Here is a 26,309-nt window from a genome sequence, read left to right on the forward strand (position 1 = left end):
GTGTATTAAACTTTACAAGACAACTAAGTTGGGAAAATACTATTTTATTCTTTAAGCAAATACAATCTGATTATGTTTAAACTTATGTCTTCATATGGCAATACAATATATTTTACATCAAGAACAGGGGGTCTGAGCTGGGCACAGTGGTGCACACCTGTAATCCCAATAGCTCAGGAGGCTGAGGCAGGAGGACTGAGAGTTCAAAGTCAGCCTCAGTGACTTAGTGAGGTCCTAAACAGCTCAGCAGGAGAGCACTTGCCTAGCATGTGTGAGGCACTGGGTTTAAAAAAAGGTGGTGGTGGGGGGGTGTGGCTCAGTGGTTTAATGCCCCTTTATCCAATCCCTAGCACCCCCCCCCAAAAAAAAAAAAAGAAATGGAGGTCTAAAGTATTCTCTGTGTGAGTGTGTGTGTGTTGCTGGGGACTGAACCCAAGGCCTTGTACATGCGAGGCAAGCACTCTACCAATTGAGCTATATCCCCAGCCCGGGGTTCTAAATTATTCTAAAACTCAAAAAGTTGTCACCTGCATCTCAGAGGGTGTTTCTCCAGAGATCCTTCACATTATTAGTGCCATTCCACAGAAACACAATGCAAGCAGATATACAATTTTAAATTATAGTGGCAATACCAAAGTCATAAGGAAATAAAAAGCAGATAAATGTAACTTTAGTAATATATTGTACTTGACCCAATAAATCCAATATAATATTTTTACATGTAATCAACATTTTAAAATTACTGAAGTTGGGCCAGGCATGATGGCACATGCCTATAATCTCAGCGACTTGGAGGCTGAAGCAGAAGGATCTCAAGTTTAAGGCAAGCCTGGGAAGCTCAGCAGCAGAGCTCCCCTGGGTTCTATCTCCAGTACCAGGAAAGAAAGGGAAAGAAGAGAAAAGAAAAGGGCTGGGGACCTAGCTGGATGGCAGAGCACTTGCCAGCACATGTGAGGCCCTGTATTCAATTCCAAGTCCAAAAACAAAACAAAACAAACAAAAACAAACAAACAAAACAATGAAATTTTAACTTTCTCTTTTGTACTAAACCTTCAAAACCTGATAAACATTTTGCAGGCCACAGCACACCATCCAGCCAAGCCGTGTCCAAGTCTCACAGGGCTGGCTGCTGGGCTGTAGAGTGCAGCCACTGATCCTGACAAGGGTCCTGGCCAGCCCAGCCACAGTGCTCAGGAGCACAAGGGAAGCCACATGCCAAGACAACCACTTCCATGGCGCCTCCACCCTGTGCTCCTGCTCTGGGCTGTACAAAAGGTGCTGTGAGCAGTGACAAGCTGTCACGGCAATGACAAGAGGGAGCAGGGTGGCCACAGGAAGCTGGTGGAGGAAGAACCAGGGAGCAAATGCAGGGTGGGCATGAGGCAAGTAGAAGGGTAGATAGGAAAGGCCTGGCCACAACAGTCAGGGCTGCCTAACACAGAGGGCCAGGACAAGCTGCCCAAGTAACAGCCAGGCATCGGAGGGAAAAGGCCCCTGAGAGGCACCAGGATTGGGCCAGGCCAGGGACTAGGAATATGCCCTTTCCAGCTGGTCACCCCACCCCCCCACTCCCAAGCTTGATAGGGCCGCCAGCAGTCAACACAAACATCCATTTGCTGGCTAGAAGTTGGACTCTGATCACCTCCTCCTCTGACCTCCGTATATCTGTTTCACTGTGACTCCACGTCCCTGCTTTTCTAACTGAGCTCCATAGGGTTAGGGACATGTAGTTCTTCTGTATGCTCAGCATCTGGAAGAGTCCCTGGTGCATGGGCTTCATGACCACAGTTATAAATAAGAGACATCCACTAATGAGGCATTTTCTGAATAAAAGGGCATAGGACAGAACCAGCCACCAGTTAAAAGCCCCACCTTAGCACTAGTAATACGCGCCCTTGTGGAAGTCAAGTGCATAAAGGATGATCAGAAAGCAGGACCTGAGGACACACAGACCTGGACAGGATTCTTCAACAAGTCCTTTCATCTGACTCAGCCTCCTACCTCACCCAGCTGTCAGAAGACGCCTGAAATGAGTGACGAAGGCCCAACACACTACATGAGGCTGGCACAGCAGCGTCACCCAAGGCAGGACCTTTCCTCCCTTACACCCTGTGAAAGCAGCAACCCAGATTCCTTTCAGGTCTGAAAGTCTTGAGCCTTAGCTCCCCTTGGTTCTGCCCAGCCAGTCACCTGGTCTTCACAAGCCCAAAGAAAGCAAATTCCAGAGGAATGTGGGATACATCAAACATCAAGTGGACGTCTCTCCCACTCTCATCTGGTCATTGCTAACTAACTGCTTTCAGAAATTCCCTCACTGCATTAAGTGTCCGAACATAGTGAAGGAAGCAGAATACCATATTCAGGAAGAAATCCTTGCAATTATCAGCCCTGGTCTGGAGTCCCATGATGGAGCTGAAGAACTGCTAACTAGAAAGAAAGCTCACCCTCTACTCTTCTGACCACCTCAGCATGCAGCTGGTCTCCAGTGGCCATCTCCCTGCCTCCCACCCAATCCTTCCCAGCAAACCCAACCTGCCTCACCCACCATGGAACCACGCCCCTGTCCCAAGACTCCACCATGCCCCTGTCCCAAGTCTCCACGCTTCAACGGCCAGGTCATCTACTGTTTCCACACTTCCAAACCTGGCTCCTGCAGTTGCTGCCTAAAGGGACTTCACCCATTCGACCTCCAAACCTCAGAGCAAATGCCAATTCCTGTGCAAAGCCTCCCAACTGCACCAGTCAGGATTTCTATCTTTTGTGCATTCTAAGCAAACATTTGTTTTAAAGGCTGGGGTCTGGCTCAGTGATAGGGCACTGCATGTCACGTGTGAGGCTCTGAGTTCAATCCTCGGCACCTCGAAAAAAAACCCCAAAAAAGAACAAAACCAAAACCCCTCACTTTTAGTGTACTCTTTCTCACAGCACTTCAGTGTGCTTACTCTGAGACTGGGTGGAGTCTCAGTAGCAATGTTGTCATTAGCTGTTCAAACCTTTATTTATTAAGTAATTATTGTCCATTAAGCAAATGAAAATAACTAGCACTTATGGAATACTTTCTATGCTCAATCATTTATTCACCATGTTATTTCATGGGTGAAAGTTCCCAGGTATCTACTCGGAGGCTTATAGAGGTTAAATAAGCACCCCTGGAGGCAGCCAGGGCTGGGACCAGGCTCCTGACCTCGGTATTCCCTCAGGACTGAGCACAGCTCTTCCTGCTCCATATATGTTCAGTATGTTTTGGTCAATGAGTGATCCTTAACCAAAACAGCCTCATCACCTTGATATCACTGTGAGGCACTGTGTCTCTGTCATGCCTACAGGGTACAGACAACAGCTGCCATCACCGCCACCTCATTTCATAACATGCCCCAGCCACACTACACCCTGGGTGCTGCAGACCAGCTACAAACGCACTTAGCCGAGTTTTTATCACTTTCTAAAGTCAGGATAATGGTTCTGTTTTATACAGAATTACAAGTGTACAAACAGCCTCTCCTTTCTACTTGAGAGCAGCTGCACTGTGATAACAGAAGGGGCCATTATACTTCAGTTTCTTCTAGCCTAAAGAACTGAAGATTGCTGGTCCTTCCCCTGTGGCTTATGTCCAGACCTGAGACCACTGCCCTCTCCATCCCTTGGACCATGGCCAGAGGGCAGTTCCTACCTTGGATGAAGTTACTCTTTTTGGGTTGGCCTGTGTCTGGGCAGGTTCCGGTCGTGTAGGCTGGGAGCAGGGCTAAGTGTCCAAGCAAGGCCCTGCTGTGTTCTGGGGACATCCCTGTACTCTGTTCAAGAGGATGCCTTCTTTGGCTCACCGGGCAATGCCACCTAACTGCCTCAGTAATCTCTCCACAAGCTGATTCCAGAGTAGCTGGACTTCAGGGACAGTGATCTGGTCACTGACCCATCCTTGCTGCTGAAGAACCTGTTGCTCTTGAGGTTTTCTAGGGAAGAGGTGAGAACATGAAGCTGGCCCATAGAGAGAAAAGTGACTTCTCACTACTAGGCAAGCTGGAGGGACCTGAGGTTAATAGCTTTTACCCTGGTATGGGACTGCCATGCCAAGCAATGAACAGAGATTCCCAAGGGCATACAAGCCTCCTCACAGTACCAATAACACCTGATAGCACCTTAATTGGTAGGTTTTTTTAAAATATGTGATAATAAATGCTTAACATAAAAATCTACCAACTTAGCCATTTCTAAGTGTACGTTCTGTAATGTTAGGTACATTCACATTCTCGTGTGATATCGCCACTGTCCATCTACAGTACTTTTTAATCTTGCAACTCTGAAACTCTGCATCCATTAAACAACTATTCTCCTCCTTTCCCCCAGCCCTTGGCAACCACCCCTCCTTCTACCTTATGTCTCTATGAATTTGACTGTTCTTGGTCCTTCCTGTAAGAGGAATCACATAGAACTTGTCTTCTGCATCTGGCTTATTTCACTTAGCATCCATGCTGTAGCATGTATCAGAATTTCCTTCCTTTTTAAGGCTAAATAATACTCCACTGTCTGTGTATACCCACTCCTCCATGAATGGACACCTGGATTGCTTCCATCTCCGGCCACTATGAATAATCCTGCCATGAACATGAGTGTGCAAGTATCCATTCCACTTTCACTTCTTTGGGACTATCCCCAAAAGTGGAAATTCTGGATCGTATAGAAATTCTGCTTTTAGAGGAACAATGACTGTTTTTAAATTTCACCTGTTATTCTGGAGGGTTGTATATATAAACTTCACCCCAAAGTATGTAAGTTGAATAATTCTAAGCTAGTTAATATGCATTGAACATTTAGTTACAAGTACCTGGATAATATGTACATATTTAAATCTGAGATCTCTTAAGTACTGGGGGAATTTTACAAGATTGTTAACGAAGAAAATATATATTTATTATGTTTTCCTAAAAACAATGTCTACACAGTGACAAAGATACAAAGAACATTCTAGAATTTTGTCAGTATTGGATCATTTATGGTAATAGTAAAGGAGGTGTGTATTTGGCTGTTTTAAGTATTTTGTTTCTTTGGTTTTTTTAGTTGTAGTTGGATATGGTACGTTTATTTATTTATTTTTATGTGGTGCTGAAGATTGAACCCAGCGCCTTGCACGTGCCAGGCCAGGGCTCTACTGCTGAGCTACAACCCTAGCCCTTAAGTGTTTCTTTATAAAGCAAGTTAAATTACTACTTCCCCAAATAAGAAGCAGCTTCAATAAAAACTAAATTAAAACAGCACTAAAATGAAATCCAACTCCTGAACTCATTCAGGGGAAAACATTAAGCTGTGTTTTATCATTCTAGGAAAAAATTCAATCATATTGTCTACAAAAACTTTCAGAAAGGGACCAGGCACAGTGGTGCAGGCCTGTAATCTCAGGAGACCGAGGAGATTGAGGCAGGAGTTCAAAACCAGCCTTAGCAATTTAGCAAGATCCTATCTCAAAGTAAAACAAAACAAAAAAAAAGGTCAGGCATGGTAGCATATGCCTATAATCCCAGTGATTTGGGAGGCTGAGGCAGGAGGATCTCAAGTTCAAAGCCAGCTTTAGTAATTTAGCCACACCCTAGGGAACTCAATGAGACCCACTCTCAAAACAACAACAAAACTAGGTTGTGTCGTTCAGGGTTAAGCACCTCTGGGTTCAATCCCCTGTACCAAAAATACCAAAAACTAAAATAAAATAAATAAATAAAAAATAAAAAGGGCTGGGGATGTAGCTCCGATGTAGAGTGCTTCTGGGTTCAATACTCAGTGCCAAAATAAAATATCTGAGTTTTATTGCTAAGAGCCACAGCCAAGTAATACGATGCATGGCACTTTTGGTTGAAAGGTGACACCAGCTAGCCATTGAGATGATATGATTATGTTAAGATTTGCATTCATATGGATAGTGGACTCCTGGAGAGTTCCCATTGGTTGGGGAAGTACAGTAGGAGGGAATTCCGGGGGAGGAACTTGTTCTGGGGTTCCGGTAGAAGCCACCGCGTGTGTGGATCGGCTTCTTCCCAGACGTGTACGGGGTATTGGCGGCATTTTCAAAAATAAAGTTTGTTCCTGCTTGAGTGGCTCGTGATTTTGTGCCCAGCCAGACTGCGGCATTTTATAAACCCTCATTTAGTCTAGACAAAGGTAATACTTCAAAAAGGTGCTAATCCCTACATATTTCTGTTATGTTTAGTCACAAAGAGTGTTTCAACTGTCACTTATAATCAACATTAGGAGCTTAAGGACTAAAGGTGGCATGTTCAACAGAAATGTGGACTTCTGACAAGCAGACCTCTCCTTCACACACTGGTGTGCCTTGGTGCTGTATCTTTTTACTCAGTGCTGTGTCACACTGGGATTGTCTATATGTTGGTCACTCAGAGCTAAATGAAAAAGAAGCTATTTTCATACCACAATAACCTAGGAACACAAATACCACAGCTCTGATCACACTGAGTCAATTAACACAGAACACCACTTATAGCTCCTTCCTCTTCTGTCTGTCCCATCTACATGAGACATAGAAGACAATGCATTTTGCCTCCGCATCTTGGAGACATCTGTCTGGTACTGCCCCACTATTAAGTATTTAGTATCTAAACACCTTCCACCACGGGATGACCCAAAGAAGTAGGTTTGTTTGTTTGTTTTTTAGAGAGAGAGAGAGAGAGAGAGAGAGAGAGAGAAATTTTTAGTATTTATTTTTTAGTTTTCGGTGGACACAACATCTTTATTTTTATGTGGTGCTGAGGATTGAACCCAGCACCCCGCGCATGCCAGGCAAGTGCGCTACTGCTTAAACTACATTCCCCAGCCCCCAAAGAAGTAGGTTTAATTCCAGTTTTCCTCACAGGGAGGAAACCTCTGCGAGGTTCTGGTTTCTTTGAGGCAGAGTTAAAATACTGATTAATTCTAGACTTTGCAAAGTTCAGTACTCATGTTACAAGTTCTAGTGTAGCCACACATAAAATCAAGAAAATTTTTAAAATTCAAACTGGTAGATGGGGAAAACTGAAACAAGAAAAATCAAGCATCCAAAAGAAGGCAAAAAAAGAAAACTCGGTAGAGGAAGGAAAATTAATAGACATAGGTAGAGAATTTTCCAAATATCTCATTAACTATAATAAATGTAAACAGACTACATGTTCCATTTTAAGTGACCAAGATTGCCAGATTAATAAAAATTTTAACAAAAAGCTATTTACGAGAGAAGTAAACTAGCCCCTCCCCCCAAAAAAGATTAATAAAGAACCTAACCAAACAGGTCAACTCTGCCCATCAGAATGTTGGCATAACTAGATTAACAACAGGCTGTGTTGTTAGTAATGCTTTTAACCTTAAAGAGAACCCCACCACAATGATTAAAAACTTCAAATCATATAAAATCATCATAAATTTGTTTCCCTTACACAACAAAGAATCAAAATGTATAAACAGAACAATGAAAATTTTAAGGAAAATTCATCGTTGAGGGGGGAGATTTTTATATGACTCTCTTAGTAACTGACAGAAAATTGACTCAAACCCCTTTACCCCCTCAAAAAAAAAGAATTAAAAGGGTGTAGGAGATTTGAACCTCACAAATTTGAATCCAAAGCTCCATCAACAACACTATATGAAAATTTACTACAATACATGTTTGTGAGTGTGCACAGGTGCACACACCAGCACATAGAAACAAAAATCACTGACCCCAGGATGAAAATGGACGTGGCCTGGAACAGAGCGCAGCTGACCCAGAGCCAACTCGGAAGCTGAGGGAAAGCTACTTTACTGCTGTGAGCACAGGTGTGGGGACTCAGGGTTATAGGCAGAATCCAAAAAAAGCTCATACATCAAGCTTACTAACTGATTTTCCTTTGGAATTAACCATCTTTGCCAATGAGAGAGATATTCAAATCGAATGCAGGAATTAAAGAAAAAATTTACCATGTTTATTGCACTCTTTCTACTGTAACTGCTGGAAATGCTATCTGAATTAATTGGAGATTTATTTTGGGGACTCCCAAGTTTCTGAGCACAGGCAAGAAGCTTAAATGTTCTGAAAACTGAGATGATACAAAAAAAATCAATTAAAACCTAGAAAATTCAATTAACATCTTCCACTGTTTTTGGAAAATAACAATTATGTGCTAAAAATAGGTTTGAGAGAAGATGAAATATCCTGCACAAGGGAAGAGCTGTTTATAGGAAACTTTCATGTAGAAATTGCTATTAAAATTATTCACAAAATGTACAAAACACCAATCAGTCCCCATGAGTAATACTATGTTAAAAGATAAAAAAATATATTTATGTAATTTTTTTTTTTTTTTTTTTTTGTACTGGGGAGTGAATCCAGGGGCTCTCAACCACTGAGCCACATCCTCAGCCCTATTTTTGTTTTTTATTTAGACAGGGTCTCATTGAGTTGCTTAGCACCTCACTGTTGCTGAGGCTGGCTCTGAACTCTCAATCCTCCTGTCTCAGCCTCCTGAGCCGCTGGGATTACAGGTGTGGGCCACCGCACCTAGCTTTATCTAAATTTGTAAAACTGCTAATGTTATATACCTTCACTATTCTCAACAACTGACACAGATCATAGGTGTTTTATTGGTAAGGAATATTCTTGGGTTTCCTATGTAGAAAATTCAAATTTTACAAATGTCTCGTTGAAGTGAAGATCTCAAGCTCTGACTCAGCCAAATACTTGATATACAACATTTTTCTGAAACTCCTTGAGCTTTATTTTAATCATAAGTAAAGATTGGACAAATATTCATATTTAACTCAAGGGTCTTTACTGAATATGATACTATAAGTACAGCACAGTGCTTGGAGTACAATGAAACACTCACCTAGGTGTAAGTTAATATCAAAGGTAATGAGTCAATACATCACAAAGTTCTTCAAATTTAGAACAGACATGAAAGCAGCCCCAAACCCCCCATATATATATCTGTCAAAAACACCTGACTGCCAGGTATGGTGGTACATACCTATAATCACAGGGACTTGGGAGACTAGGTAGGAGGATGGTAAGTTCAAGGCCAGCCTCAGCAACTTGGCAAGATCCTGACTCAAAACCAAATGGGCTGGGGATAGAGTTCAGTAGAAAAGCACCCCTGGTTCCATCCCCAGAACCACAAAAGAAAGAAAAAGAAGGAGGGAAGGAAGGAAACAAACCCATGTGGATATAACCATTCAAACCTTCAACTGGAATCTCTACTAAAAACTTACCAAGTCGCAGAATTCAAACACCAGAAGATAGGGAATGGCTTCTACACACTGTCCAACACACTGAAGAATATTTGGATGTTGAAGAATACTAGTAAAAATAAAAGTCATGGTATCGTTCATCAGGAAGTATGCTTCAAAAACTAATAAATAGTACTAGTAATTCAAGTTTTGACATTTATGATGATTTAAATACAGCATGACAAAGTAAAAAGATCTCTTATATATAACAGATGCAGATTATTACCTAATGATTAAATAATCCAAACCCAATCAAGTATTATCTCAAATTAAAAAAGAACTCCTAACATACATTTTTCTTCAGTAATTTAAGTTCAGAGACAATATTCTGAGGCAGCATTTAAAACAAAGGCAGACAAATACACAAATTCAAAAAGCATTTCTATCTGACTATTAAATAACTCAAGTCTCTCCTTTGGCCATCTAGTTTATACACCATTTCTATAAATTTTCACAGTATATGCAAACTCTTTTGGGGAAATAATTTTTCCAAAAGAAAAATAAAGTTAAATAAATGACAGGTCAAAATAATTTTTTTAAAATACTCATTCTGAAATGATTATGAGTTTATAGGAAACTGCAAAGTCAGTGTAAGAGGTCTGGTGCCCCTCACCCAGTCTCTTGCACTGGGACATCTGACACAATACCTACAGCACAACAACAAAACCAGGAAACTGCCTTGTGATGAAGCATCATGTGCACATAGCTCCACGCCAGGTCACATGTGCACATTCTTGTGACCACCACCTCAAAAGAGATGCAGAACTAGTCCATCAGCACAAAGATCTGCCCTACACATTCATTTTGTCCCCTAGCAACCATTTATCTGTCTTCCATTTCTATAATGTTCTCATTATAGAAATATAGGTCGAGGCTCCTTTATCCAAAATAACCGGGACCAGAGATGTTTCAAATTTCTTTGAAGTTTGCAATATCTGCATATACACAGTGAGACTTAAGTTTCAACAGAGCTTCATTTACGGTTCCACACTCACCACACACACCCTGCCACTGTCATATGGTTAGGTGTGGAACTTTCCATTGGCAGCATCATACTTGGTTGGCACTCTGCAAGTTTCAGATTTTGGAACATTTTGGATTTCTGATTAGGGATGTTCAGCCTGTATTATGTAAATGGAATCATACAGTATGTGGCCTTTTGAGACTGATTTTCTCACTCAACATAATCCCCTTGGGATCATCCAAGCTGCAGCACACATCAGCAGTTCATTCCTTTCAATGGCTGAGCAGTATTACACGGTATGGATGTACCACCGTTTGTTTACCCATTCATCTACTGAAGGATATTGTCAATTTTCCAATTTTTTGCTAATACAAATAAAGGTGCTTTGAACTCTCACAGAAGGGTTGTTGGGCAGACATTAAGTTTTCATTTCTCTGGAATAAATGCCCATGTATAACTTCTGGGTTATACGAGGTGATCGTTAATTCTATGTGTCAGTTTGGCCGGGCCATAGTGCCTAGATAATTTGGTCAAACATTATTCAGGACAGTTTCTGAGAAGGTGTTTTTGGATGAGATTATCATTTAAATCAGAGGACTCTCAGTAAAGCAGGTCCCTCCATAATGTGAGTGGGCCTCAGCCATTTAGCTGAAACCCTTGAAGAAAAAAGAATACCCTCTCCCATGGAAGAAGGAATTCTGCCAGCACACAGCTTTGAGACTTGAACCCTAGTATCAGCTTTTCCTGGGTCTCCAATCTGCTGGCCACACTGCAGATTCACAAATGCATGAATCAATTCCTAAAAATCAACCTCTCCATGTATATACCATTCCCCCATATCCACAGGCTATGCATTCACACACACAGCCAAGGGTTAAAATTATTTGGAGGAAAAAACTGCATCTGAAGATTACAGTCTTTTTTTTTTTTATTGCCATTAATACTAAACAAGACAGTACCACAATTGTGAACAGCATTTAATATTATATCATATACAGATGATTCAAAATATACAGGAGGATATGCATACAGTATATTCAAATACTCTTCATTTTAGGTAAAGGACATGAGCATCCTCAGAATTTGGTACCCTTGGGGGTGGGGGCACTGGAACTGATCTCCTCAGATGCTGAGGACAACTGTATACACACCCCAGCAATGTATGAAGTCTAGTGTCCCCACATCTTCCCAGCATTTGGTTTTGTCACTACATTTTCACTTCAGCTTTTCTAAAGTGATATCTCATTGTGAGATTAATTACTTCAGTAGCCAGTGATGCTGAATGTCTTCATGTGGTAACTTGCTATCCACATTACCTCTTTGGTAAAATGTCTCTCAAAGTCTTTTGATATTATTCTAATTGGATTGTTGTTATTTTTTTTCTATTGAATTTTGTTTATTTATTTATTTTTTTGGTACCCGGGATTGAACTCAGGAGCACTCGACCACTGAGCCACATCACATCCCCAGCCCTATTTCGTATTTTATTTAGAGACAGGATCTCACTGAGTTGCTTAGCACCTCGCTTTTGCTGAGGCTGGCTTTGAACTCAAGATCCTCCTGTCTCAGCCTCCTGAGCCACTGGGATTACAGGCGTGCATCACTGCGCCCTGCTCCTGTCATCCTTGTACCTGGGGCCATGCTACTCTTCTCTGAATCATTTCAATTTTTAGTATATATGCTGCTGAAGTGAGCATATAATAATCTTATATTTAACCTTATAATAAACATGTGTTTTAAAAATCTTACTGGGATTTTGATAGGAAATGCAATAACTTATATATCAGTTTGTGAAGAACTTCACTACATTGAGTCTTCCAATCCATTAACGTGGTCTGTTTCTCGTTTATTTAGATCTTTGAATTCTTTCACCAGCTGTTTGTAGTTTTCAACACAGAAGTCCTACACATGTACCCAGGCATTTATTTTTGTGCAAGTGTGAATGTTATTTTGATATTATTATTATTATTGGTAATAGGGATTGAACACAGGGGCACTTTACCAATGAGCTACATCCCCAACCCTTTTTTAATTTTCATTTTAAGTCAGGGTCTTGCTAAATTGTTGAAGCTGGCCCTCAACTTGGGATCCTCCCAAGTAGCTGGGATTACAAGCGTGTACCACCACACCCGATTTTGGTTTTCCCATGTTCATTGCTAGTTTATAGAAACAAAATTGACTTTTAAAGCTGTTTTAACAGTGCATAGGATTAAACTCAGAGCCTGAAGCATGCTAGACAAGAACTCTCTCACTGACCTACATCCGAGGCCCCAAATGATTTTTTTATGTTGACCTTATATCCTGCAACTTAGTTCTGGGAGACCTTTGTTGTGCAGATTCCTTGGGATTTTCTACATAACTCATGTCATCTACAAATAATGACAGTTTTGTTTTTCCTTTCTGATCCATATGCCTTTATTTCCTTTTCGAGCTCTCCTGAGTTAGTTACAGTTTCTGGTACTATGATGAATAATAGCAGTAAGAGCAAATACCCACGTGTTGTCCTGAACAAGGGAGTAAAAAGCATTCAGTCTTTCACCATTAATCATGATTCCAGATGTAGCAATTTTTATAGGACTCTTTATCAAGTTGAGGAAGTTTGGCTATAATTTTATTCATTCTGTTGTTCCTTCTTCCTTGTGTTTTGAGAGTTCTTTTTTAATTATTTCTTTTCTGTTGAGAAAAATTTCTTTTGCTTTCTTTTAGGGTAAGTTTGTTGCTAACAATCTCTTTTAGCTTTCCTTTGTTTGACAATGGGCTGATATTCTCTTCATTCCTAACACATATTTTCTCTGGACATATAATTTCACAGTTCTTTCTTTCAGTACTTGAAAAATGCCACCCTGTTTCCTTCTGCCCTCCAGGATTTCCAAGGAGGTCTGTGTCATTCAAACTGCTTTTCCTCTCTCAGTAAAGTGCAACTTCTCTCTCCTACTTTCAAGAGCTTCTGTCTTTAGTTTTTAAAAAGTTTGTGTTTATCCTGTTTGGGACTTGCTCTTGAATCTATAGATTTTGTCTTTTCCAAATCTGGGGAATTTTGAGCTATTATTTCTTTGAATACCTTTTCAGCCCCATCTCTTTTCATTCTGGGACATCTATGATATGAATGTTAATTTTTTTTTTGTTATAGTTCTCCATGTCCCTGAGGCTTGATTTTTTTTTGAAGTCTATTTTCTTTCTGTTGTCCAAATTGGGCAATGCTTATTATGTTCAACTTCACTGATTCTTTCCTCTGTCCTCCCTATTCTGCTACTGAGATCATTCACTGAGTTTTAAATTTCAGCTATATTTTTCAGTTCTATAATTTCCACTGAGATCTCCTTTATGTCTTCATTTCTTTGCTGAGACTCTAACTTTTTTGTTTCTATAATGATTGTAATGATTGCTTTAAAGTCCTTGCCAGATAATTCTTGCTACTCTATCACCTCAGTGTTGGTGTCTCTGCCTTCTCTTATTCAAGTTGAGTTTCGTTGGTTCTTAGAATGAATAAATGATTTTCAACTGAAATGTAGACAACTGAGGTTTTGTGAGACTCTGATGTCTTAGAGTCTTATTTAAACATGCATGCATGCAGAAACCTCAAAGCAGTTTTAAACACTTGATTTTGGGTGGGTTGGGGTAGAGCTCGGGGGGTACTGGGGATTGAATCCAGGGCACACTACCACTGGGCTACACCCCTAGCCCTTTTTATTATGTTTTGAGACATCGTCTCACTAAGTTGCTGAGGCTGGTCTTCAACTCGTGATGCTCCTGCCCCAGCCCCCTGAGTATCTGGGATTACAGGAGTGTGCCACTGTGCCTGGCTAAACACTTGATTTCCAAAAGACCACAGACTATTTATAGAACAAATGTTAAGCCTTACTTACTAGTAAGGTTCTCCATTTTTCAAAAAAACATCTTGTTCCTTTGGGCTTGCACTTGCTTTTAACTCCTTCACTATTACTCTTGCCACACTGGTACCTGTGTAAATCTCTCCAAGAAGAACCTAAAACCAAAGAACAAGTTTTTTTTTTTTTTTTTTTTTGTTATTTTCATCAAAATGGTAAGAAAGAATACCTCATTTACCATGAAATGGAAAACGAGAAAATAAATTAAGCAACGACTAGATGGCCTTCTACTACTTTACATACCATCTCACAAAAGCTTAGAAAACTCAAAGAATTTTTCTTCAATAAAAGGGCCAATTTAGGGGCTGGGGTTGTTTATCAGGAATATAAGGGCAGAAAAGTGATGACAACGGGAAATTCTGATAATTAAATAAGTCATATTCTTTGTTTTAAATAGTTAATGCGGGATGGGGTTGTGGCTCAATGGAGGCACAACCTTGCACATGTGAGGCACTGGGTTTGATCCTCAGCAGCACATAAAAATAAATAAAGGTATTGTGTCCATCTACATCTAAAAAAATATTTTTAAAAATAGTTAATGAATGTATAAGCAGCATATCATACAATATCAATTTCAACTACTCCATTCAAAATAGCCTCAAAAAATATAAAATACTCGGGAATCAATCTAACAAAAGAGGTGAAAGACGTCTACAATGAAAACTACAGAACACTAAAGAAGGAAATAGAAGAACTTAGATAATGGAACATCTCCCTGCTCTTGGATAGGCAGAGTTAATATTGTCAAAATGGCCATACTACCAAAACTGTTGAACAGATTTAATGCAATTCCTATTAAAACCCCAATGACATTCTTCATAGAACTAGAAAAAGCAATTTTTGAAATTAATTTGGAAAAATAAGAGACCAAGAACAGCCAAAGCAATCCTTAGCAAAAAAAAAAAAAAAAAAAAAAAAAAAAAAAAAAAAAAAGAAATGAAATGAAGCAGGAAACATCATAATACCAGACCTTAAACTACACTATAGAGCAATAGTAACAAACACAGCATAGTATTGGCACCAAAATAGACATGTAGACCAATGGTACAGAAGACACAGACTGACCCACATGAATATAGTTACCTCATACTAGATAAAGGTTCCAAAAACATATAGTGGAGATATATAAAAGATAGCCTCTTCAACAAATGGTGCAGGGAAAACTGGAAATCCATATGTGGCAAAACGAAATTAAACCTTTATCTCTCACCATGCAGAAAACTCAACTCAAAGTGGATCAAGGACCTAGGAATTCGACCAGATACCCTGCGTCTAATAGAAGAAAAAGTAGGCCCAAATCTTCATCATATTGGATTAGGCTCCAACTTCCTTAATAAGACTCTTAAAGCACAAGAAATGAAATCAAGAATCAATAAATGGGAAAGATTTAAACTAAAGAGCTTCTTCTCAGCAAAGGAAACAATCATTGAGGTGAAGAGACAGCCTACAGTATGGGAACAAATTTTTAGCACATGCACATCAGAGAGAACACTAATCTCCAGGATATATAAAGAACTCAAAAGACTTAATACCAAAAAAATCCAAACAACCCAATCAATAAATGGGCTAAGGAACTGAACAGATACTTCTCAGAATAAATAAACTGATCAACAAATATATGAAAAAGTGTTCAACATCTTTAGTAATTAGAGAAATACAAATGAAAACAGATACTCTAAGATTTCATCTCACCCCAGTCAGAATGGCAGCTACCAAGAGAGCACTCTCTTGTTTTTAAGTTTCCCAGTTTATGGAATTTTTATAGCAGCCTGAATGTTGGACAATCTTCTGGAAAGAGTTACATACCCAGGAATGCTGCAGGTTGCATTCCTATGCAATTTCACTAAGCAACCTCTATTCACACTACAGTGTCTATGGAGAATGTGGAATGTCACATGATATAATTCATAATTAACTTTAAATTCTAAACTGTATAATCAGGAGGGGGAAAAAAATCAAAGTGAAAAAACACTGTACCTTTCCAAACCAGCCATTTCCAATTTCCTGTATGTAGTTTAGGCTGTGGCGGGCAACTTGAGACTTCAAACCTTCTGTAGAGAAAAGAACATTCAAAATATGAATATCTAACTAAAAATAAGTATTAAATACATAACCTATAAAGTACAAATTTTAACACAGACTTAATGCTTGTGCTACTGAGGATAGGAAGGATAGCAGAATGAAACAGATATTATTACCTTATATATATATATGACCGCATGACCGATGTGATTCTACAACATGTACAATCAGAAAAATGAGAAATTATACCTCATTTATCAAAAAGCATAAGTGCATTTACTATCATGTATAATTAATTAAAACAAATTTAAAAATTATTTTAAAAGGTAGAAATAAATATATAAAACACCTCTTTAAAACTAATAAAGCTGGGCACAGTGGCACATGCCTGTAATCCCAGTGGCTTGGGAGGCTGAGGCAGGAGGATCACAAGTTCAAAGCCAGCCTTAGCAATTTAACAAGTCCCTAATCAACTTAGCAAGACCCTATCTCAAAATAAAAATATAAAAAAGGGCTGAGGATGAGGCTCAGTGATTAAGCATCCCTAAGTTCAATCCCTGGTACCAAAAATAAATAAATAAGTAAAAACAAACCAATAAAACCAAAACAGTTTTAACTCTTAACACGGACACTATTTTTGAATTAGTATTATGATTCTAAAATACCTAGCTCTGTTTTATGACCCAATAACTCTAGTGTGGAAACACTGTCAAAAGGACCAATTATAGACTTAATGAAAGTCCAGAAGAATGAGAAAAGGAGAAAAAATAATTGAAGACAATGGTAGAAAATGCCCCAAATCTACTAAAGGATATGAATATACATATCCAAGAAGCTCTATCAACTCTAAGTAACATTAAACTCAAAGAAATCCACATCAAGACTTATTAAATCAAACTCTATCCAGAGATGAAGAACTCTGTAAGTGGCAAGAGAGAAACCACTCACCATGAGCACAGAATCTTCAATGAGATGAACAGTTACTCATCAGAAACTATGGAAGCCAGAGGGCAGTGTCAGTGGCTCACAGATAAAGAGCTGAAAGAAAAGATCTGCAAACCAAGAATTGCATGTTTGGCAAAACTATCTTTCAAAAATGAAGAAGAGGGCTGGGTTTGTGGCTCAGCCGTAGAGCGCTCACCTAGCACGTGAGAGACCCTGGGTTCGATCCTCAGCACTACATAAAAACAAAGGTATTGTGCCCAACTACAACTAAAAATAAATAAATATTTTAAAAAAAAGAAGAGGAGGAGCCAGTAGCAGTGGCACGTGCCTGCAATACATGCCTTATGAGGCCGAGACAGGAGGATCACAAGTGTAAGGCCAGCCTCAGCAACTTAGAAAGATCTTGTCTCCAAAAAAGGTCATGGGCTGGGAATGGGAATGGAGCTCTGAGGTAGAGTGATCCTGCGTTCAATCCCCAGTTCAGAAAGAAAAAGAAAGATATTCTCAGATAAATGTTTAGGAGTTTGCTGCCCATACACCTGACCTAGAACAAATGTTTAAAAGGCTCCTTTAAAAAGAAATAAAGATCTTCAGTAAACCTAAGTAGGTAAATACACAAGCTAATGTTATCGTACTATTGATATACTGTTCTTCTTTTTATTTCCTACATGATTTAAAATACAAATGCTTTACAAAATAGAAGTAGGCACAAAATGTATAAATGTATAATTTGTGACAATGTAAAGGGAAGGAAAGTGCTGTACGAAAATAGGGGTTCTGTATGCTATTGAAGCTGATTATCAATTTAAACTCCATTGTTACAAATTTAGAATGCGAACCGTAATCTTAATCATATTCACTAAGAAAATATCTAAAAACTATAGTCAAAAGGGAATGAGAAAGGAATCAATGTGGTATACCAAAATAATAATTCCCATTAAATTTCAATGGCCTATTCTGTAGAAATGGAAAAGATAATTCTAAAATTCCTATGGAATCCAAAATAACAGAAAAAATCTTGAAAGAGGAAAACAAAATTGGAGGACTCAAACTTCTCCATTTCAAAATTTACTACAAAATAGAAGCTACAGTAATCAAAGCCATGTTTTAATGGCATAAGGGCAGGCATATCAATTAATGGAATATAATTAAGAGCCTAGAATAAATCCAAACAAATAAGATAAATTGATTTTCCAAAAGTGTGCCAAGAAAATTCAATGGAGAAAGGACAGTGTTTTCAAACACTGTTATTGGGATAACTGGATATTCACATGTACAAGAATTAAGCTAGACCCTTACCCTACACCATATATAAAAATTAAGTCAAAATGGATTAAAGATTTAGGAGCTAAAACTATTGAAGATAAAGAGGAAAATTGTCATGACCTTGGATTTGACAATGATTTCTTAAATATGACATCAAAAGCACAGCATCAAAAGAAAAAAAAGTGGATAATTTGTATTTCATCAAAATTAAAAACTTTTATTCATGAAAGGACATTACCTAGAGAGAGAGAAAAGGGAACCTATAGGCACTGAGAAAAATATGTACAGATCGTATGTTATTATGAAGCTATCATAGTTAAGACACTGGTACTGAGACAAAGGAATAGACTGATTAAGTAAAAAGAGAGCAGAAGGCCTAAAATAGAGCCACACATGTAAGCAGAGAGGAAAGTCAGGACCAGCAAGTGAATGAAGTTGGGAGGAAAAAAAACAGTAATCCACAAGGAAAACTTGCTTCCCCATACTCAAAAATCAACTCAAGACAAGTTATAGGCTTAATGTCAAACTAAAACCTTAAAACATTATCTCTTTTTTAAGACACTGAGTCCAAGACTATTAAATTTTGGCTTGTAAAAAAGATTGCTAAGCCAACTTAATATCAGTTCATCAATATATAATTTTTTTTGTGTACGTATGTGATTGATTTTTCTTTTTTAGAGTAACCTTTTGGTTTCCTTTCCTGTGAACTTTTTTGTGGTTACCATGAGGATTACAGTTATCCTAAATTCATAACAATCTAGTTTGAAGGGATACCAACTTAGCTTCAAAAGCTATAGCATAAACCACTGACACCCAGCTGGCAGGAACAGAAACTGGTGCAACTCCTGTGGAGGGTAAGTTGGCAAGAGCCATCAAAACAGAACACATACATTATTTGACCCAGTTCTAAAAACGTATTCTACAAATGCACCAGCACAACAACCTAGGTACCAGCTTTGTTTTTAATAGGAAAAGACTAGAAACAATCCAAATATGCTAACATTATATAATTCAAATAGTATAATATATAGGCAAGAATAAATATGTTATCTTTATTGATATGGAAGTATCTCTAAGAATAACTGGTAAATGGAAAAAAAAAGCACAATACCAAGCAATATATCTACCATGGCAACTTTGAGTAAAAGAGGGAACTTCCTACACATGTGAGGGATGGACAGTGTATGGAAATCTCTGGGCCTTCTTCTCCATTTTGCTGTGAACCTAAAACTGCTGTACAAAAATAAAATCTTCTAAAAAATTAAAACAAATTTTAAAATGGAGGGGAGGGGTTTTCATCTGGAAACCCTAGAAAGAGACCTAAGAAACCAAGAGGAGCAGTTGTTACCTGGGGAAGGCAGGGGTGGGAAATGAGGTTTCACTGAAATATGAGAGGGTGACTTTTCATCACTCATACCTTTCTATGCTTTGATTTGATTTTTGAATTGTGAACATATTATCTGTTCAAAACACACATTTTAAAAAGAGAAAAAAGGAAACAACGGATAGAACTCGCTTGTGAATATGTGGCACAGCTTTTTTTTTTTTAACATATAATCATAAATATCTTTCATAGTTAAATACAGCTTATCTTCAGCCTTTAACAGGGACATGAAATACTTCACTATTTGCCTATACTGTAATTTAGCAAGTTACAGATTGCTATTTAAACATTTTCCATTTTGTATTGCCAAACAATGCTGCAATAAATCCCTTTGCACACCTTTGTATACTTAATTCATTCCTAAAGACAAATCATTAAAAGTTAAAGTGCTGGATCAAGAGCAAACACATTTTACATCTGTGTGTGTGTGGTGCTGGGGACTGATGCCAACTGCCAGATGCCCCTCCGGGGGGGGGGGGGGGTTCTCCCCACTTTACAGCTCCACTAACAGCAAGTGGAAGAGACTTCCCGTTTACACACACACACACACACACACACACACACACACACACAGTCCCAATCGTGACCTATTGCCACTTCTTTTCCTCATCTTACTTGAAGTTTGCATTTCTTCAATTACTAGTAAAGCTCTTTTGTCTTTTGGCCATTTGAATTTCTTCCCTTGAGTTTCTTCTTTCATGTCCTTATCTTAATTTTTTCACATTACTCTTTTTCTTATACTCATGAGAACTTTTTTTTTGCTTTTTTTTGTAACACTGATGATTGAACCCAGGGGCACTCTTCCACTGAGCAACATTACCCATCTTATTTTACTTTTATTTTGAGACAGAGCCTTGCTGTGTTGCTGAGGCTGGCCTTGAACTTTTGATCTTCCTGCCTCAGCCTCCTGAGTCACCAGGGTTACAGGCCTGTGCCACCACACATGACCTCTGAACTATTAATATGTTACAATTTTTCATCCTTTTTGTAGTTTACAAATATTTTTGCTACTATGTTAAATAGGTTACACTCTTTTTTCCATACAGAATATTTAATTTTATGAATCAGATCTGGCTATTTTTTTTATGGCTTCCAGATTTACTGCTATACTTGGAAAGCCTCTTATATCCCAAAATGATAAAAATACTCTGAAAGTATTCTAAATAGAGAAACTTACAATGATTTCTTCCTATTAAGGGGGATTTTAGAGTGGAGGAATTCAGCAGAACAGAAAGGGGCATATATATCCGACAAGAGGACGGTGGCCCAGCTCACGCCACGTCAGTCTGTGGCGTGGTGAAGGTAAACCAAAGCCAGAACACCTCTGGGAGGTTTTTCTTTCTGGTCCAAGGAGAGAGAGGGTCCTTTCCTTCCTCACTGCAAAACTACAAAGATATGAACATGGAGCGGCCAGCAGTCATTCTCCCTACTGAAGAGAGATGCCATCTGAGAGATTGAACTGACATATAAGAAAATGAGAAAGGGAAGAGAAAATGAGCAGTTTGACTGTAAAATGCCCATGGAGCTCAAGGTCCTGGTTCCAGCTATCTTCAAGATCGGCCTCACCCCTACACCTTCTACGGTCTGGGTCTCTTTTCTACTGATGATGATCTGAGTTAGGATTCAACTAACTGAAATTAATTGAGGGTTAAATTATAGTCCTATAAAAGCCCCAGTCTCTCAGGGCTTTCTTTACACATGAAGAAAAGAAAATTATCAAATAAACTACAATAAAGCATTCCAGTTTAAAAATGAGTATACTTAAGTTATCAAGAATATGTTGGACTCCTTTCAAACTAAACTATTTTTTGTTGTGGTAAGAGTATTATTTACAGAAGTTAAAGCTAAGTACTATGTTTCATTTTTAAATATTGCAACACACACAAATATTAAAAATACCTTACTTTACAAATACCTTATATGAACTATACTGGTATATTATACTTTAACCTTACTTTTTCTTTTTGAGTCATGCATGCTGACGAAGTATAATCAACTTGGGTTTGTACTGCCCTAAAACACAACCTACAGTGCATGTGGTACCACAAATGGCAAGTTTGGCACCTATAAAACCTTAAACAGCCTTCTTTTAGCAGTCTTGGAAAACCTGACTTCTTAAACCCTCTACCTGCTATACAAATAGCAATAGTGTCCTTTAATGCATTCAAGAGATCAACTAACATCTAATCAAACTCTATCTTAAGAAGTGAATAAAAAGCCCATCTGATTAACAGAACTGTATATGCTCCCCTCCTTAGAGCAGAATGTTCTAGTAGAAGACAGGAATGTCCACAGTCTGTAGAGAAACCAGCCTACTGAAAGACAGCTGAGGAGCTCAACCCCAGTATGTAATTTCAGTGCATCTGGGAGACAAGTTTTATTCTTTTATCAGACCCAGGGTCCATAAAGGAAACAAGTTTTGTGTATTTTTTGTGTGTGTGTGGGCGTGCTACAGATTGAACCCAGGGGTGCTTAACCATTAAGACACATCCCCAGCCCATATATATTTTATTTAGAGAGGTTCTCACTGGGTTGCTTAGGTCCTTGCTAAGCTACTGAGGCTGGCTTTGAACTCACAATCTTCTTGCCTCAGCCTGGAAGCAACAGCTTTTGCTGGAATGAAATAAGCCCGAGCACCAGAACAGTGGGGAGCAGAAGGAAGAGAAACACACAGGCAGAGGAGGAGGTGGGCTGCCCAATATTGCACGATAGCAGCAAGGCTCCTATTGGCACTGCTCAGAAACAATTCGTGGAAATCTAACATTAGGTAAGGTCTTACCCACAGAAGGCTGGAACTGTGATGGAGCTGGAAGTGAAATATTTGGTACTGAAAGTGTGAAGACCTCTGCTGGGGACTGGACAGAAGGGGTGTCTTCTGCTGGTGGTGTGAAATCTATCTCATCATCAAAATTATCTTCAAATTCCTAAAATCAGAAGGAACCAGTATTAAAAACCATTGACTAACATTTAAGATATGACTCTTGCTTCAATTTACTTGTAATATGCTGTGAAAACTCCCCCAGTTCTTATTTACCTCAAGTGAAAAGCATATGCAATTATGCTCTCCAACTCCAAAAAGCAAAATAAATAAAATTTGAAAATAAATCACAGATATTTTATGTAACTTTTAAAATTGCTAGTTTGAAGTTAAATGCAAAATTTTCTAAAATGGCCATGAAACTTAACATGGAAATAATCTCCCAAGATCAAAAGTTTGCTTATAAATTATTAGAGTTTAGACAATTCTTCTAAAGTTATCGTTCACTTTCACAAATATATTTGCATACTAAATCAAAACAAATTAATTTTATTTTTAATATTGTATGCATTTTTAATTACACTGTGATTTCTATTAAAATAAAGACAGTTAAACAACCAGAAAAGATAGTAGTTTTAAGTAAGTCCTATTTCTCCGAGAAAGTAATGATGGAAAAAACTGCTACACTGGGCAGAAAAACCAGAGCACATGAATCACAAAGACCGGTATGACACTGTGCGGCACCTAAGTGCGCCTAGCTTACAAGAGAACCCAGTACTCCAAAGACAATGACTTGAAAATTGAGGAGGTCCCAATCAGGCTGTGGGAACCTTTCAAATGGCTCTATAGGGCAGAAATTCTCCCCATCCTCCTATCCTCATTCCTGTGAACCGAGCACACCTTGGGATCCAGGTTAATTTAACACAGAGAAGACTGTCAAGTGGTTCACTGATTCAGATAATTACAAAGTACCCCCTTCCTCAGGCACCACACTGAAGCTGAGAAGAGATCAGTGGACAAGACCCCTTTTCATTTTTCTGCCAACATCCTTTTCTTCTTCTACCACCTTCCTTTAGCCCCCATTCAATACAAGGAAGAAACAAAAAATTATAATGGTAGATTTCCCAGGCATTTATGTTTTCACATACATGTGAGAAGACTTTATTCTCATATATGTCATCTATGTGCTTGAATGCATTAAAGGACATTATGGTTATTTATATGGGAGGAGGGAGCAGGAAAAATGTGATACTCAAGTTTAATATGTGAGGACATATCTGAATAAAGAGATTGTTCAGTTTTTCTTTTGGACATTCCTAAAGGGTTTTTCATTAAAAGGACTTTGTCCATCACGCTTTATCTTAAAAATAATGCCACTCAAAATGTGGCAGCAACATGACATAACCAGTAAATATACCAGTAGATGATTCTAAAAATTCAGAGAGGTGATACAGTATAATAGTAATTGAAAAAAAATGACATAAGCCTGGGAAATGGGTATCTCTTACAGTTATGCCAGTGGCTGTCTGGATGAACTTAGGCAAATCACTTTTCCAGACTATAGCTTCCTGGTGTGTAAAGGGACTTCTCTGGGACCATTCAGTTCTAAAATTGCAGAGCCCTATATCCAAAGGAAACAGATGGCAATATTCTTTTTTTTGGACAGCATGCCTTTATTTTATTTGTTTACTTTTGGTTTTGGTGCTAAGGATCAAAGCCGGTGCCTAATGCATGCTAGGCAAGCGCTCTGCTGCTGAGCCCCAGCCCCAGCCCAGCAATATTCTTATTTAGTCACATAGGCCCCAGAGCACTGTGGCCCCTGCATCAGAATCACCCCAGCTTGCTGGATAGCAATAAAGAGTCCCAGCCTTGAGGTAGCATCACAATAAACTCCTTCATTCAATACTGACATTCAAAACAGGCAAGAATTGCTGAGGCAAGAATAAGATATCACGAAATGTAAGACCTGACTTCACTATCGGCAACACTGATCAGACTTCATCTTTGTCCCGAAATGGCCAGGTTTCTGTGCAAAGTCCCCCAGCAAAATTGACCATGAGGGGACACAGATTCTCTATCCACAAATGTGCCCCCTACTGGGATGTCATTAAGTCCCCACAGAAATGTCGACAGTGATGTGATAGCCCAGGGGCTGGTGCTGTGAATAAAGCCTCACAGGCCCAGGCAGGCCAACTTTTCCACAGACAGTGGCCCATGCTGGGTGAGTCTCCTGCAGCCTTCCCTTGCTCTTGGCCTTCTGTGCGTAATGCAGTGTTGGGTCCAGAGACAGCGCACCTTCCTAAGTCTTTAGAGCTGCTGGCAGACTCCAGAATAAAGACCACACAATAAAACAATTAGGAGGCTATAGAAATCAGGTCCCATGCCCATTGAAAAGGTTTGGGTGAGAAGAAAATTTTTGTTTTCCAATTTGAACCAGTGGCCTTCAGGACAGTGCAGTCAGAGGGCAACACATTGAGGTACGTTTTCTCTGGGTGCATGCACTCCCTATTTACTTTCCCCATGTACTCCTTTTTAACTAATATTTTTGGAACACTAATACACGCTAGCAGGCATGCAGCAAGCTCTAAAGCAGGAGTTCCCAGATTGTTTTCTGGTAGATCCCATCCATCTACTGCTACATCAGCCCCTCTCTGTCATTCCTCTCTGGGCCAGGATTTTATAGTAAGCAGCATTCTCCCCCATCTTTGGGGACCTCAAGGTTTCAAGGCAAACCTGAGGCTTCAATACTCTTCCTCATACACAAAACGCTGGGGGGATCCCTTTGTGATCTAATGACCACAAATTTACCAGCCTACAAAAGTTTAGGAAAAACCCAAACCAGTCTGTTCTTACACATAGACCTTATAGCAAGTAAGTTCAATCCCGATGCTTTATTCCCACCTAGCAAAAACTTAAACTCACCACACCCTGTGCTTATTATCAAAGATGCTCCAAGGCAGGGTTGCCAAACTAAGGCCAAAGGCCATATCCAAAGTGCCAGTTTTTTGTAAATCTAGTTTTACTGGCACAAAGCCAAGACCATTTGTTAACATAGTTCTTTGGTTAATGTAGCACTACGACTGCAGGGCTGAGTTTTAGGGCACTGTTAACAGAGACTTTATGGCCCACAAGATTTAATACCCGGCCCTTACAAAAAAAGTCTGCTGAGCCCTGCTCCCAGAACACTGGTGCATAGCCACTCTACTGTAAACATATCCGAAGATGACTATAGTGTCTGCATCTGTGCTCACCTTAAAGTCTATTTCTGGGTCCTTACAGCAGGAAACACAGTTTGCAATTAACACTATTAAAATTATTAAGCTGCACACAGACAGGATTACAAACGATACAGGAACTTCTGTAGTAGGTGCCTCCCCTAGAGAGAGAGAGAGAGAAAGAGAGAGAGAGAGAGAGAAATAACATTAAAAACATATACATTCCAAAATCAATCTTAACTACTGATACTTTCTTCTAGATATAAAAGGGACCAAGGGTTAATAAGATATGCTTAATTGCTTATGATAAAGCTGATGGTCAATCCAGAATAGAAATTTTTTTTCTTAAATTTTATTTTACAATAATCTTACATTTAGAGAAGAGTTGTAAAGAGAATTCAGAGTTCCCACATACCCTTTGCCCAGTTTCCACTAATGCTCAAATATTACATTTCTGTGGTATGTTCATCAAAACTAGGAAAAAAAACATTGGCATAACACTATTAATGGAGCTTCAAACTTTATTTGGATTTTACAATTTTCTCCACTAAAGTCTTTTTTTTAATTCCAGGGTTCAATAAAGAATACTAACACTGCATTTAACCTACATGCCCCCTCGTCTCCTCCT

At 39.0% G+C, this 26,309-nt stretch overlaps 2 protein-coding genes across 8 annotated transcripts in view; one reads left to right on the plus strand and one right to left on the minus strand.

The window, feature by feature from the left end:
• Positions 1 to 26,309, plus strand: part of ZNF12 (zinc finger protein 12) — a 1,264,586-nt gene that overhangs the window by 426,865 nt on the left and 811,412 nt on the right. The window lies entirely within an intron of this gene.
• Positions 1 to 26,309, minus strand: part of LOC308652259 (serine/threonine-protein kinase LMTK2-like) — a gene marked incomplete at its 3' end in the record, with an annotated part of 59,881 nt that overhangs the window by 6,129 nt on the left and 27,443 nt on the right. Inside the window, exons 2-6 of the mRNA XM_081300033.1 lie at positions 25,718 to 25,842; positions 22,488 to 22,632; positions 16,069 to 16,142; positions 14,071 to 14,189; positions 9,223 to 9,310 (exon numbers count right to left, since the gene is read on the minus strand). Coding sequence (XP_081156159.1) covers positions 9,223 to 9,310; positions 14,071 to 14,189; positions 16,069 to 16,142; positions 22,488 to 22,632; positions 25,718 to 25,842 — 551 coding nt within the window. The remainder of the gene's footprint in view (positions 1 to 9,222; positions 9,311 to 14,070; positions 14,190 to 16,068; positions 16,143 to 22,487; positions 22,633 to 25,717; positions 25,843 to 26,309) is intronic.

The sequence above is a fragment of the Spermophilus citellus genome (assembly GCF_964194105.1).
Source record: "Spermophilus citellus genome assembly, chromosome: 6".
In the NCBI taxonomy this organism is placed as follows: Eukaryota; Metazoa; Chordata; class Mammalia; order Rodentia; family Sciuridae; genus Spermophilus; species Spermophilus citellus.